General features: G+C 30.0%; 1 protein-coding gene across 1 annotated transcript; it reads right to left on the bottom strand.

Moving 5' to 3' along the window:
* Window positions 1-1,604: 1,604 nt before the first annotated feature.
* Window positions 1,605-14,320, bottom strand: rac3b (Rac family small GTPase 3b). The gene is made up of 6 exons (XM_073828057.1): window positions 14,142-14,320; window positions 11,985-12,056; window positions 10,723-10,840; window positions 6,758-6,820; window positions 6,493-6,652; window positions 1,605-4,496 (listed from the first exon to the last, which is right to left on the bottom strand). Exons 1-6 carry the CDS (start codon window positions 14,174-14,176, stop codon window positions 4,366-4,368), a joined length of 579 nt encoding a protein of 192 aa, XP_073684158.1. The 5' UTR covers window positions 14,177-14,320; the 3' UTR covers window positions 1,605-4,365.
* Window positions 14,321-15,685: the final 1,365 nt, after the last annotated feature.

The raw sequence follows: 15,685 nt of genomic DNA on the forward strand, positions 1-15,685 counted from the left end.
AGTAAGAAAAAGCATAGATGTTCACAGAATTGCGAGTTTGTATCTTGGAATTCTGACTTTATAACTTGCAATTGTGAGTTTATATTTCACAATTCTGAGAAAAAAGTCAGAATTGCAAGTTTGCATGCATTTGATTTAAATCTGAGGATGCAAAAAAATCTAAATACTGAGAAAATCGTCTTTAAAATTGTCCAAATGAAGTTCTTAGCAAGTTTTGATATTTTTACGATAGGAAATTTACATCTTCATGGAACGTGATCTTTATTTAATACCCTAATGATTATTGGCATAAAAGAAAAAGAGAAAACTTTAAAGGAGATTTTCCTCAGAATCCCCGATTCCAGATTTTCAAATAGTTGTATATCAGCCAAATCTTGTCATATCCTAACAAACTGTACATTCAGCTTTCAGATAATGTATAAATCTCAAAAATAAAAATAAAAATACATAAATAGACCCTTATGACTGGTTTTGTGGTCCAGAGTGACATATATCATTGATATACTAATATTGCTTTTATTAATATTTTTAAAATTAATATATAAATAATTTTTTTTAATTTGTTTTCATTTTAATTTTAGTTAGCTTTAGTAATTTTGTTGTGTTTTTGTCAATTCCATTTTTTTTTAAATGAATGCATTATTTTTTTCATATATATATATAATTCTTATTCATTTTAATCTCAGTTTTAGTTAAACCAAATAAAAATGAGAAACAATGCCTAGGCAACTAGATGAAATAAAATAAGTTTAATATTTGTACAATTATTTAAGTCATTCCTGTTTTTAATTTAAATTCCTGTTATTATTTATTTTTTATTATGGTTTTGAGTATTTTTTTAAATTAGTATATGATTTTTTTAATTTTAGCTAGCTTTAATATTTTTGTTGTGCTTTTGTCAATATTTTTCTTTAATTAATGATTTGTTTTTTTTATAAATATGTCTGTATTATTTACTATAATTAATTTATACTATATAACTGTATTTATTTAATTTTTTTTAATCTCAGTTTTAGTTAAACTAAAAGAAAAAGGAGAAATAGATTAAATAAGTAGATTTTTTTTTAGTATATATTTGTTTATAATTTTTTACTTTTGTATTTTTTTGTGTGCTTTTTTTCAATTATTTTTATTTTATTTTTATCTCAGTTTTAGTCAGAGAAAACGAGAAATGATGCCTTGGCAAGTATATTAAATAAAATAAGTTGTTTTTCCAATTATTATTTTTAAGTATTTTTTTTTTTTTTAAATCAAAAAAAGTTTTTATTTTATTTAAATTCCCGTTAATATTTATTTCATTTCAAATCATCTTTTTTAAAAATGATTTTAGGTTTTAGTTTTAGTCAACAATCATAACCCTGATTCCCGGTCTTGCATTATTCCAGCTAGCTTTAGTATTTTTGTTGTGCTTTTGTGACTGAACTTGATGAGAAACTGACGAATCTTGATTTTGACAGCACTGCAAACGAGCTTATGAAAGAAATAGTTCACAAACAACTCCCATACAGGTCTGTTCCACACACAAAGCTATTGTTCGGCGTCAGAAGACTTATGCATTAGATTTATTGTATTTGATTCAGATGAATAAAAGCAGAGAATCGCAGTAAGGGTAAAACATGAATAGATTTATTAATGAATGCATTCCTCATCTAAAACATTTGTGTAAATATACTATCTTACATCATGGAAATGTCTTTTGGCAGCTGTGAAGATCATCTTTTTTTGTCCGTTTTAAGAGTTATTTACAAAGTTGGCTGAAAGAAAGGAAGTGTGGGATACCGTTGCGATCACGGAGACTCGAACCCACGGACGAACGGCACGCTCACGCCACATGCAGACACCGATCAACAAGGGAAAGGTCCAGAACAAATGCCCACGCATGTCCTTCAGGTGCAGACACATTCAGGCTTCTGCTCGCGGCATGCGGCTCGATCATGAGGATGATGGGCATTTGTTCAGACAGAGCGCTCAGATTTGAAATCGTGAAGCTGTACCATAAAACCCTTCATCAGTGCTTTAGCTGTACATCGAAAACTAGAAAAGAAAGAAAATCCAAAAGCAGTGTATTCACTGACCGCGTCGATTAGTTCAGATCCACATCAAAGTAGAGACACATTTCACAGTTTCCTTCTCCAGTGTTTGGAACGGAGGAGCCAAGGAGCAGAAAACATCTAGTCTTCATGAATGCAGCTGGCCTTAAAGTCAACGTCAAATCAAACACAGCCTCTTTAACTTCTGCTTCAAAAATCTTCATCTGTACCCAGCTAACATTGTTCATCAAACATTTCTGATACTTTTATTTTAAATGTTACATTTTAAATAACGTTCCCAAAATGTCTGCAAAATGGAATGTTCCCTTCATGATTTCAAAAATGTTATGATGTATCATTCAAGGAGTGTTTGATTAGATTTTTTTTAATGTTACTACTGTCAGAACATCATGATGTTAAAAATATATCAAATAAAATGTTTCCTTAATGTTTAAATGACCAAGAAAAACAACGTTTTGAAAATGTTTTAAAAACTGGTTGTTTGGAACATTCAAAAGTAACATTTTATAACGTTAAAAAAATAATCAAAATGTTGCCTTCATGATTTCAAAAATGTTGTTATATATATCGTTCAAGGAATGTTTCATTTTTAAGTGTTGCAGCTGTCAGAACATTTAGAGAACATTTAAAATAAACACTTATTAGGTAAAAAAAAAAAAATCTAATAAAATGTTTCCTTAATGTTTGCATGACCAAGAATAACATTTTGAAAATGTTTCAAAAACGGGATGTTTTGAACATTCAGAGAACATTCAAAAGTAACATTTCATAATGAAAAAAAAAAATCTAATAAAATGTTTGCATGAACAAAACAAAAAAATAAACATTTTGAAAACGTTTCATAAACTTTCAGAGAACATTCAAAAGCGACGCTCCCAGAATGTCTGCAAAATGAAACGTCATGTTTTCAAAAATGTTACGATGTATCATTCCAGGAATGTTTCATTTGTAACTTTTTAAAAAAAATGTTACTACTGTAACATTTAAAAAGAACATTTCATAATGTGACCCAAATCTAATAAAATGTTTCCTTAATGTTTGCACGACCAAGACAAATAACATTTTGAAAATGTTTCAAAAACGGGATGTTTTGAACATTCAGAGAACATTTAAAAGTAATGTTCCCAGAATGGTTTATTTGAAACATTTCGTTTTTAAAATGATACTACTGTCATCATTTGGAACGTTTAAAAAGTACCATTTCATAATGTAAAAAAAAATAAAATCAAATAAAATGTTTTCTTATTGTTTGCATGGCCAAGAAAAACAACGTTTTGAAAATGTTTCAAAAACTGTATGTTTTGAACATTCAGAGAACATTCAAAAGTAACGTTTCCAGAATGTCTGCAAAATGAAATGTCTTCAAGATTTCAAAAATGTTATGTATCATTTAAGGAATTTTTGAAACGTGTGTTTTTTTTAAATGTTACTACTGTCAGAACTTTCAAAAGTAACATTTCATGATGTAAAAAAAATCTAATAAAATGTTTCCTTAATGTTTGCACGACCAAGAAAAACAACATTTTGAAAATGTTTTAAAAACTAGAACATTTAAACATTTAAAAGTAACATTCCCTGAATGTTTGATTTTTTTTTAAATGTCAGAACATTTAAAAGTAACATTTTACAATGTTAAAAAAAATATCAAATCAAATGTTTTCTTAATGTTTGCATGACCAAGAACAATGTCAGATTTTCATAATGTTTTCAAAATAATCAAATGGCATGTTCCCTTAACATTTGCTTTACCTAAAAAAATTAAAACATAAAAAAAATGTTCAGAGAACACTTAGAAATAATGTTTTCTTAACAAAACATTCTTAGAACTAATTTTTGTTAGCTGGGTATAAAACTGGACTAAAACCATTGAATATCCTGTTTTACTGATTCCAGATATAAAAGGGGTCATTTTTCCATTTGATGTTGACTTTAACGCTGACAGCAACGCTAATACTGCGAATGGTTAGCTTTGTACAAGACCGTCTAAATCAACAGAACGTTCCGGTTTCTTTTACAACACCAAGAAACACTTCCTTACAGTATGTCCACGATTACACCGTACCACTAAAACGTCTGATATAAACGATATGAAATGGAATATTACGTCTCTGGGCGCCATCTACACGAGGTTTCCCTCCGTCTGGACGCGTCTAGCCAATGCTTCATATACATGTAATGTGCATTAGAACTTCATGGACGGCTGTCACCCAACCTGTGAGAGGAGTACGAGAGATTTTCCGAGAGGCTGATTCAAAATCTGGTGGTTTGGTGTGGGAGCCGGGAGCCGGGAGCCGGGAAGCGCGCTGGCCTTGGCTCAGAAGAGGGTGCAGCGCTTGCCACGTTTTTTGACGGGCGGAGGGCAGAGGACGGCGCGGATGGCCTCGTCAAATACAGTCTTTAGACCGCGCTGAGTCAGAGCAGAGCACTCCAGATACTTGACCGCACCTGCGGCACAAACAACAAAACATGCTCTTACAAAAATGCATTGTGTTTTAGTACAAATAGACTCCACAAGGGATGCATGATACATTGAAACAAATATTTAGATTAATTAAATAATACTTGCAATGAGAAGAGCTTATTATCAAATGAGAAGCCCATTTAAAAGTAATTGCAACTTTTTCTCTCACAATTTAAAAAAAAAATTGCAATTCTGAGAACATATCAGTATTTTTCACCCTCAAAATTAGATTTTATAATTACTCACAATTCTGACAAAAATCTGAATCAAGTTTTTATCTCAATTTTTTTTTCTCAGAATTGATACAAAGATTTTTTCTCGCAATTCAGAATTTTTTTTAATTATGTGAAACAAACTCTCAGTTCTAATTATTTTCTGGCAGACGCAAGTTTGTATCTCACAATTCTGACTTTTTTTCTCGCAATTCAGAAATTGCATGATACTAACTCAAAAATTCTGACATTTTCTCTCACAATTCTAACTTTTTTTCTTACAATTCTAACTTTTTTCTTACAATTCTGACTTTTTTTCACGGAATTGTGACTTTTTCTTGCAATTGAGATTTTTCTATGAATAGCATGATACAAGCTCATCCTTTTACCATTTTCTCTTACAAGTCTTAACTTTTTTCTCAAAATTCAGATTTTTTCCCCACATAATTCACATTTTTTTCTTGCAAATATATATTTTTTTTCTCAGAATTGCAGCATGACACAAACTTGCAATTCTGACATTTTCTCTCACAATTTTCACTTTTTTCTCATAATTCTGAGAAAATCACAGTCAAGTGTGTGTCCAAACTTTTGACTGGTAGTGTATATACAGTGCCTTGCAAAAGTATTCATACTCCTTTTTATCATACATTTTGTTTTGTTGCAGCATTTTGTTAAACTGCTTTAAATTACTTCTTTCCCACATTAATCTACACTCCCTACTCCATAATGGCAAAGCAATTTTTTTTTTTTACATTTGTGCAAATTCATTAGAAATAAAAAACTGAAAAGATCCTGTTGCATAAGTATTCATACCCTTTTCTGGGACACTGGAAATGTATCTCAGGAGCATTCATATTGCTTCTAGATGTTCCTACACTTGGAGTGGAGTTAAACTGTGGCAAATTCATTTGAATGAGTCTGATTTAGAAAGACACACACCTCTCAGAAAAGGTCTAACAGCTGAAAATGCAGATCAGAGCAAAACCCAAGATAACTGCCTGTAGAGCTCAGTGACAGACTTGCGTTAAGGCCATGATCTAGAGAAGAGTTCAGAAACAAATCTGCTGCATTGAAGGTTGACAGAAGCATTCTCCATAATGGAAGACGACTGGAACAACTAGGACTCTAGAAAATGTCCAAGCTGACAGAGATGGAGAGCTGAAAAGGTGAGGCAAAGAATGGCAGATAATTGCCAAATGCAGATGTGCAAAGATGCTCACATCAGACCCAAAAAGACTTGAGGCTGTAAAGCTGCTTCAACTATGGACTGAGTTAAGGGTATGAATACTTATGCAATCTACTTATTTCAGTGTTTTAGTTTTAATGCATGTGTAACATTAGCAAATCTGGTTTGTGCTTTGTCATTATTATGGTGTATGGAGTGTAAACTGATGTGGGGAAAAACTCATTTAAAGGCACTGTATATTAACTGCATTTACTTGATCAAAAAACCCAGTAATATTCAAAAAAATTATTACAGTTTAAAATAATGTTAAAAAAATGTGATTAATCGCATCCCAAATAAAAGCTTTTGACTGTTTCTGTCAGGCTTTGAGAAACATTCACACAAAAAGCTGTTCTCTCTCAGCTGCCGCTTATTGTTTCCTCCTCCACGCTCCGGCTCATGCTGGACCTCCAGCGCTAAGACAATGGCCGTCTCTGTGCGCATCCCACTCCAGCAAACGACAACAGAACCAGCGTCCCACTCACTCAGAGCACAACTCAATAACCGCATGAGCGGAGCTGTGTTTCCGTCAGTACGCACCGATCTCTCGGGCCATGGCCAGACCCTGCGGGTAGGTGATGGGCGACAGCTTCTTGTCCCGCAGCCTCTCGATGGTGTCCTTATCATCTCGCAGGTCCAGTTTGGTGCCCACCAGGATGATGGGTGTGTTGGGGCAGTGATGCCGCACCTCGGGGTACCACTGGAGCACAAATCACTCTCATATTACACTCCCATATCACTATGTGTTGGTGTTTGATTTGCATGCAGTGCATTCAAAAACTGCTGAAAAATGAGATGCACCCACCTTCGCACGGACGTTCTCAAAGGATGCTGGGCTCACCAGTGAAAAGCATATTAAAAACACATCCTGGAGAGAAAACAGAGGGAAAATGCTGTTTTAATGCTATTTGCAACTCCAATTACACCACACTGCATCACATTTGCTGGATGAAATCCAATACTTGTTTCACTGCAAAAATTCTTAAATTTGTTTGTCTTGTTTCCAGCCAAAATATCTGAAATTATTAAATCAAGAAGGATTTTCTAGACGAGTAAAAAATATTGTCTTGTTTTCAGAAAAAACAAGTCAAAATGAAGCGAGTTTTTGCTTAAAACAAGCTAAATAATCTGCCAATGGGGTAAGAATTATTTTTTTTTATTTCAAACAGAAAACAAGATTTTTTTACTTACCCCATTGGTAGATTATTTAGCTTGTTCCAAGCAAAAACGCACTTAATTTGGACTTTTTTCAGGATTCTTTGATCAATAAATGGTTAAAAAGAACAGCAATTTTTTTTAGCAAAATTATTACAATTATTCTGACAATATACATTACTGTTCAAAAGTTTGCGGTCAATGCTTTTTTATTCTTTCTTTTTTGAAAGAAATGAATGCTTTTATTCAGGAAGGATGTGTTAACTTGATCAAAAGTGATAGCAAAGACTATTTTTTACAAACGATTTCTATTTTGAATAAATGCTGCTCTTTTGTCCATCAAAAAATCTTGAAAAAAGAATCACAGGTTCCAAAAAAATATTTGGCAACGCAACTGTTTCCAACATTGATAATAAAAGCAATAAATCAGAATATTAGAATGATTTCTCAACTATCATGTGACACCAAAGATGCTAAAAATTCAGCTTTGCATCACAGGAATAAAACATTTTTTAACATATATTCAAATAGAAAATCATTATTTTAAACTGTAATAATAATAACAATAATAAAACAATAAAAATCTCAAAACTTTTGAACAGCAGTGTATATGCATATTTTTCAAATGCATCATTGCTTTTCATTACATTTTTCAAAACAACAAGAATAAATAAGACAAGAAAAGACAAAATACATAAAAAAATTGAGAGAGAAAACAATTACACCTACCCAGAAGGAAAAAATATTATTTTGTTGGAGGTAATTTGGGCAAATAAATACTAATTATTAACTATTTTCTTGGAGTTGTAATAAAATCATTTATTTTTGGGTGAATGTCCATGAAATAGTAAAATATGTACTGGATCTTAAAATTCTCATGACTCTTGAGGTACTTTATTTGGGCTTAATAAATATTACAGCAACAGATTACTAATATTTATTCTAAATAATGTCACCCGATACTAAGAAAACAATTAGGGTCAGTACATTTTTATTCTGTCTTTTTTCTTTTTAAAGAAATGAATACTTTTATTTAAAAAATTAGGTTCCAAAAAATATTTATAGCACAACTGTTTCATTGATAATTCTAATAATAAATCGGAATATTAGAATGATTTCTGAAGGATCATGTGACACTTAATTGATGAAAACTCATTACTGTTTTTTGTTCTGTATTTTTGATTAAATAAATGTCTTGATGAGCATAAGACACTTCTTTAAAAACATTACAAGTCTTACTGATCCTAAACTTTTGAGCGGCAGTGTATTTATGTAACAGTATTTTGGCATAACAATGGGATATTTTTGCACTCAGCATCATTAAACTCTATGATATCAGGTTTTTTTCGGCAAATCAGCAGAATTATTTTCAGACACAGGGCTGAGTACTTAATATTTTTTGTTATTTACACATTTTTGAAGTGCATTTAGGTCATAATTTTCTACTAATATGTGAAGACTATCATTTGAAAAATAAGACTCTAAAGGCACACAAAAGGTCTGCGGGTACGAGGGTTTTTCATGATCGAAAAACTCAAAAAGTAATTTTTTTGTAAAATAATAATTATTTTAAAAAAACAATACTACATATATATTTTTCTTCCTTTTCTTTCTTTCTTTCTTTTTTTTTCAAATACATTTTATTTATTATTTCAAATACAAATTGTGCCAAAAAAATAAATAAAATAAAAATATATATATATGTATATATAATTTATTTATAATATAGTCAAATATTAATTATTTTAAAAAACAATAAAAAATAATTTTATTTTATTTTATATTATTTTACTTTTTCAAATACAAATTGTGCAAAGGAATGTATATCAGTTAAAAATTTGTTTTTTTCCATGGGAAAAAAAAGTAACTTCAGTTTTTCTTAAAAACAAACTAAGAATCATTCCTTGGCATAATTTGTATTTGAAAAAAAAAAAAAAAAAAAAATACTATTTATATTTTCAAATTTTTGTTATTTACACATTTTTGAAGTGCATTTAGGTCATAATTTTCTACTAATATGTGAAGACTATCATTTGAAAAATAAGACTCTAAAGGCACACACCGTCTGCGGGTACGAGGGTTTTTCATGATCTAAAAACTCAAAAAGTAATTTTTTAGTAAAATATTAATTATGTTAAAAAACAATACTATATATATATTTTTTTTTTTCTTCCTTTTTCTTTCTTTCTTTCTTTTTTTTCCAAATACATTTTATTTATTATTTCAAATACAAATTGTGCCAAAAAAAAAAAAAAAAAAAAAAAAAAAATATATATATATATATATATATATATATATATAATTTATTTATTTATAATATAGTCAAATATTAATTATTTAAAAAAACCAATAAAAATTATTTTATTTTATTTTATATTATTTTACTTTTTCAAATACAAATTGTGCAAAGGAATGTTTATCAGTTAAAAATTTGTTTTTTTCCATGGGAAAAAAAAAAAGTAACTTCAGTTTTTCTTAAAAACAAACTGAGAATCATTCCTTGGCATAATTTGTATTTGAAAAAAAAAAATAAAATAAAAAAATAAATAAAATAAAATAAATAAAATAATACTATTTATATTTTCTAATTTTTGTTGTTTCACATTTCTGAAGTGCATTTAGGTCATAATTTTCTACTAATATGTGAAGACTATCATTTGAAAAATAAGACTCTAAAGGCACACACCGTCTGTGGGTACGAGTGTTTTTCATGATCGAAAAACTCAAAAAGTAATTTTTTAGTAAAATATTAATTATTTAAAAAAACAATACTATATATATATATATATATATATTTTTTTTTTCTTCCTTTTTCTTTCTTTCTTTCTTTTTTTTCAAATACATTTTATTTATTATTTCAAATACAAATTGTGCCAAAAAAAATAAAAATAAATAAATAATATATATATATATATATATATATAATTTATTTATTTATAATATAGTCAAATATTAATTATTTTAAAAAACAATAAAAAATTATTTTATTTTATTTTATATTATTTTACTTTTTCAAATACAAATTGTGCAAAGGAATGTTTATCAGTTAAAAATTAGTTTTTTTCCATGGGAAAAAAAAAATGCAACTTCAGTTTTTCTTAAAAACAAACTGAGAATCATTCCTTGGCATAATTTGTATTTGAAAAAAAAAAATAATAATAATAAAAATAAAATAATACTATTTATATTTTCAAATTTTTGTTGTTTTACATTTTTTGAAGTGCATTTAGGTCATAATTTTCTACTAATATGTGAAGACTATCATTTGAAAAATAAGACTCTAAAGGCACACACCGTCTGCGGGTACGAGTGTTTTTCATGATCTAAAAACTCAAAAAACTCAAAAAGTAATTTTTTAGTAAAATATTAATTATTTTAAAAAACAATACTATATATATATATTTTTTTCTTCCTTTTTCTTTCTTTCTTTCTTTTTTTTCAAATACATTTTATTTATTATTTCAAATACAAATTGTGCCAAATAAATAAATAAAATAATACTATTTATATTTTCTAATTTTTGTTGTTTTCACATTTTTGAAGTGCGTTTAGGTCATAATTTTCTACTAATGTGTGAAGCCTATCATTTGAAAATAGGACTCTAAAGGCACACACCGTCTGCGGGTACGAGAGAGGACGGAGGCGATCGTAATCCTCCTGTCCCGCTGTGTCCCATAAGCCCAGATTGACTGGTTTGCCGTCGACCATCACATTGGCAGAGTAGTTGTCAAATCTGAAAGAGGCATCAGAATACGTCATTAGTCACTGACTTCTATTCCGAGTCATTAGACATTCCAGGACACTCATTCATCTCTATCACACATAAAGCAATTCCTCAGAAACACATTCCAGCTCACATTTTTGGAATATCTCCCATAAAGAGTTCAGAGTTCATTAGATCTATAGAACGCTCAACTAATTGTCTGATTGAAATGCAAATCAATGCTGTCACATGCACTTCATACCAACAGCACAACAGTAGACTAAAAAATAAGAAAGTATACTTTCAGTCTACTTTTTATGTGCTTCTCAGAAATGTGCTTTATATACAGTACACCTTCTCATTCAGGTGTGTCCAAACGTTTGGTCTGTACTGTAGATATGAATTCAACTGAAAAAACTTGTGAAAAATATCTTTCAGGTGGTCAAATAGCAAATAGTGGAGCTCTGCAGCCACCTACTGGTAAAAGTTATTTGTAGTTGTTTTTTTTTACTTTTAAAACTGGATTTTCCAAAAGATGGGCAAAAATCTTACACTAAACCATGTGAAATTATCCATGTTATCCCCATGAATTAAAGTTAGAAAGGTGGGTCTTTTATAAAGTGAATTTTGTATAAAAACCCATTTTAAAAACATTTATTTATTAATTTATATATATTTAAAAAATATCACTAACCCACTGAAAACTGCACAAATGTAGAGTAAAAACTTTAATAAACAGAAAAATATACAGTACAGGCCAAAAGTTTGGACAAACATTTGGTCTGTACTGTACTTCTCAGAATTACACTTAAAATGACATTTAAGTATACTTGACTTATACTTCTATTTGAGCTCTATTTGTGCTCTGAGAATCTGTTTTCATTGTCATTGTTATAGGGGCGCTCTGTACATCTTCTGAACAGAATTTCCAAAACACAAGTGAAGAAGAAACCGAAACAACAGATGCTTCCACATGTAATCTAACACAATCATCAGACAGAAAACAGCATCAAATACTTAAAAATATATTTGAACTTTACTTAAGTATACTTAATAAAATAAGTACTTCTTTTTAGTAAGAGACTATATGAGCCATAAAAGTCATAATTTTGTCTAATAGTTCAATAAACTGTTCCATTTGATGTTTTCTAGCAGATGCACACGATATACTCACACAGTAGGGATGTATTCGCCGGGGAAGGCATTTGTGGTGTAGCTGATCAGGAGACAGGTTTTACCCACCGCCCTGAGGAAACACACAGCAGACAGCTTAGCTGGGTATTTCTGAGATGCATTACTGTGCATTTATATATTTATAAAACTCATAGATGGAGATTGGAGACGAAATTATGGTGAAAAAAGCACTAGGTCCTAATATCACATGATGAATAAGGTTGCAGCAAGTAAAACTAGTTAGTGCTGCTAGTGTGCTCTTTATGTGAGTGTTAGTATGTCAGATAGTGACAGACCCTGTCCCAGATTCACACTCACCCCGAGGGCAACACACACACACACACACACACACACACACACCACTTTCCATTACCAATGAAACACACACTGAGAGAGCACTAGCCAATAAGAATCATTCATTTGGGTTGGACTGATTTGTTGACCCAAGCTGTTTTTAAAGCTCAGTTTTAAAAAGATACACTACCAGTCAATATCTAAACACTAAAAAATCACTAAAAAATCGACCAGTAAGATTTTTGGTTTTTCAAAAAGTCTCTTCTGCTCACCAAGCCTGCATTTATTTGATTTAAAGTACAGCAAAATCAGTAAAATCTTGAAATATTTTTACTATTTCAAAAATAACTGATTTCTATTTAAATATATTTTAAAATGTAATTTATTTCTGTGATGCAAAGCTGAATTTTCAGCATCATTACTGCAGTCTTCAGTGTCACATGATCCTTCAGGAATCATTCTAATATGCTGATTTGCTGCTCAAAAAACATTTACTATTATTATCAATATTTAAAACAGTTGTGTACACATTTTCAGGTTTCTTTCTTTGATACGTTTAGAAGAACAACATTTATCTGAAATATAAAGCTTTTGTAACATTATACCATACAAAGAAATTATAGAAATGAATATTTTTATTTAACAAGGATGCTTTAAAAGGTATGATGATAAATACATTTATAATGTTACAAAATAGTTCCATTTCAGATAAATGCTGTTCTTCTGAACTGAAAAAAGCTGTTTTCAACATAATAATAATAAAAATGTTATTTGAGCAGCAAATCAGTATATTAGAATGATTTCTGAAGGATCATGTGACACTGAAGACTGGAGTAATGATGCTGAAAATTCAACTTTGAAATCACAAAATAAATTACATTTCAAAATTTATTCAAATAGAAAACAGTTATTTTAAATAGTAAAAATATTTCAGATTTTTACTGCTTTTGCTGTACTTTGAAACAAATAAATGCAGGTTTGGTGAGCAGAAGAGATGACTTTAAAAAAACATTAAAAATCTTACTGTTCAAAAACTTTTGACTGCTAGTGAATATTATTAATTTGCTCATTACATATGGAAAATTAATTATCCACACATGTATATAACCCCATTTGTACTAAATTTAAGATAGAAATAGTTTTTAACACGTCAAGAGACGTGAGAAAAAAAAACATTTGTATTTGTATTTATCAATAATTACTATAATTGTAATTTATTTTTTCTTAGAATTTGATTTAATTATAATTTAAAATAATTATAATTGCATTAATCTGTAGCCATGCCGTAAAATAATTGCGAATCACATTAACGAACCGGTTCTTCAAAGGAACCGATTCGCAGAACGACTCGGACTCCGCATCTCTAGACAGCAGGGGAAACTCTCGCTCACGTGCACGCGCTCCACACACTTCTCGTGCAAATTCGCGCGCGTAAGAGGGAGTGGTAACCATAGCGTTTCTGCTTCAGGCTTTTGCCATTCAGCACGGGTCAGTAGTACAACACCCCATGAAATACACTCCCTGACACCGTGAACAAAAATCACACGTTCTGTTCAAATCCCGTTCATTTGACATACAATAAACAATGCATGCTTCAGCTATTCAAAATAATTCACGAAGACATGAAACAATTATTAATGCATTCATTGTGATGTAAACCATTACAATAGCTATACGGATACCGCTTTACATGCATTCTGCACACATGCACACGCTTAGAATCAAATGTAGGATATTACGCTGAGCGAATAATAAAATGCAATTGCACAGGCCAGAACTAGACATGAATGCATTGCATTGCAATACCCCACACGGCTTTTCCAATGGATGCTGCTCTCCATCAGCTTCCAAAAGCACTACTTACCCGTCGCCGACCACCACGCATTTAATAGCTTGCATTTGTGGAGACACAGGTTGCTTCGCTTCACGGCCGAAAATGTATTTCACTATGCCACAGCTCCCACTAAACCCGAGAAATGATAGATATCTGCACAAAATACGGTCACTGCCCTCTTTGCAGCAGCGGTTTTGACAGCGAACCTCGCCGACGCTCTCCGGAGAAAGCCGAAGAGATTTAAAGGGACAGGAGCCCAAACAGCAGCGACTCACTGTCTACGTGGAAGACTGAATACTAGCTACTAAATACTGGAAATTTTTAATTCATGTTTCTGATTGTTTTGAACATTAAAATTAAATATTTAAGTGCCAGAGGTTTAGGAATAAAAACAGTTAACCAAAAAAAAAAAAAAAAAATCTGACAATGTGCTCACTCTTAGGCTGTCCAGGACTAGGATAAGCTTGTTTCTTCATCAAATTTGTAGAAATGTGTCATTCCATCACTTGATCGCCAGTGGAGTGAATGGGTGCCGTCAGAATGAGAGTCCAAACAGCTGATAAAAACATCACAATAATCCACAAAAACCCACCTAACCAGTTCATCAGTTAACATCTTCAGAAGACAGAAGCTCAAACAAATCCAGCATTAAGATGTTTTTAATAAAAATACAAGTCAATAATTTGTTTTTTATTTTGGGGTGAACTATGCTGGATATGATTTATCACTATGTTCGAAGTCTTTGCATTAAAAAAGGCAAAAAAACAACAACAACAAAAAATATGGTTATTAACTAAAATAATAATAATAATGATAAAATATTGTTAATTGCATTAACAAACTGTAAATAAACTTCATTAAATATATGATATTTCTCATTTCCAGTTAGTAATTGAATACTGAATTAAAGACTAACAAAAACTACATAAACAAAATAGTAATAATAATAATAACCTTTTTTTTTACAGTTAGCTAAAGAGAGAAAACAACTAAAACTTGTTACTTGTTAAAAACTAACAAAAACTATAAAGACAAAATAATAATAAATGTATGCAAAACTTAAATAGACTACATTAAATATATAACCTTTCTCATAGCACTTGACAATTGAATTAAAAATGAACAAAAACTATATAAATGTAAAATAGTAATTATAATAATAATATAATTAAAACAGCAACATTTTTTTTTACGGTTATTGGCTAAAAAAAACTTGCTACTTGTTAAAAAATTAAAAACTAAAAAACTATATAGATATCAGATAATAATAAACAACTTTAACACTTAACTAAAAAAAAAAAAACGTGTTACTTGTATAAATAAAGTTGAACTAAAATGAAATATTTAAAAATGTAAATATACTTCATTAAATATCTAACATTTCTTAATTCCAGTTAGTACCTGACAACTGGATTAAAAACCTAACAAAAACTATATAGACAATAAATAAATAAATAAATAATAATAACTTTTTTACGGTTATTAGCTAAAACTTGTTACTTGTAAAAATTAAAAAATAAAAACTATATAGATACAAAATAATAATAATAATAATAATAAACAAGCCTAATGGA

The sequence above is a fragment of the Garra rufa genome, chromosome 22 (assembly GCF_049309525.1).
Source record: "Garra rufa chromosome 22, GarRuf1.0, whole genome shotgun sequence".
Lineage (NCBI taxonomy): Eukaryota > Metazoa > Chordata > Actinopteri > Cypriniformes > Cyprinidae > Garra > Garra rufa.

Coding starts and splice junctions, on each gene's coding strand:
- rac3b (XM_073828057.1), bottom strand. CDS start 14,176: ATGCAAGCTATTAAATGCGTGGTGGTCGGCGACGG. Junction 6,821..10,722: donor CTCTCTCGTACCCGCAGACG/GTGTGTGCCTTT, acceptor TTTTCTCTCCAG/GATGTGTTTTTAATATGCTT. Junction 6,653..6,757: donor TTGAGAACGTCCGTGCGAAG/GTGGGTGCATCT, acceptor TTTGTGCTCCAG/TGGTACCCCGAGGTGCGGCA.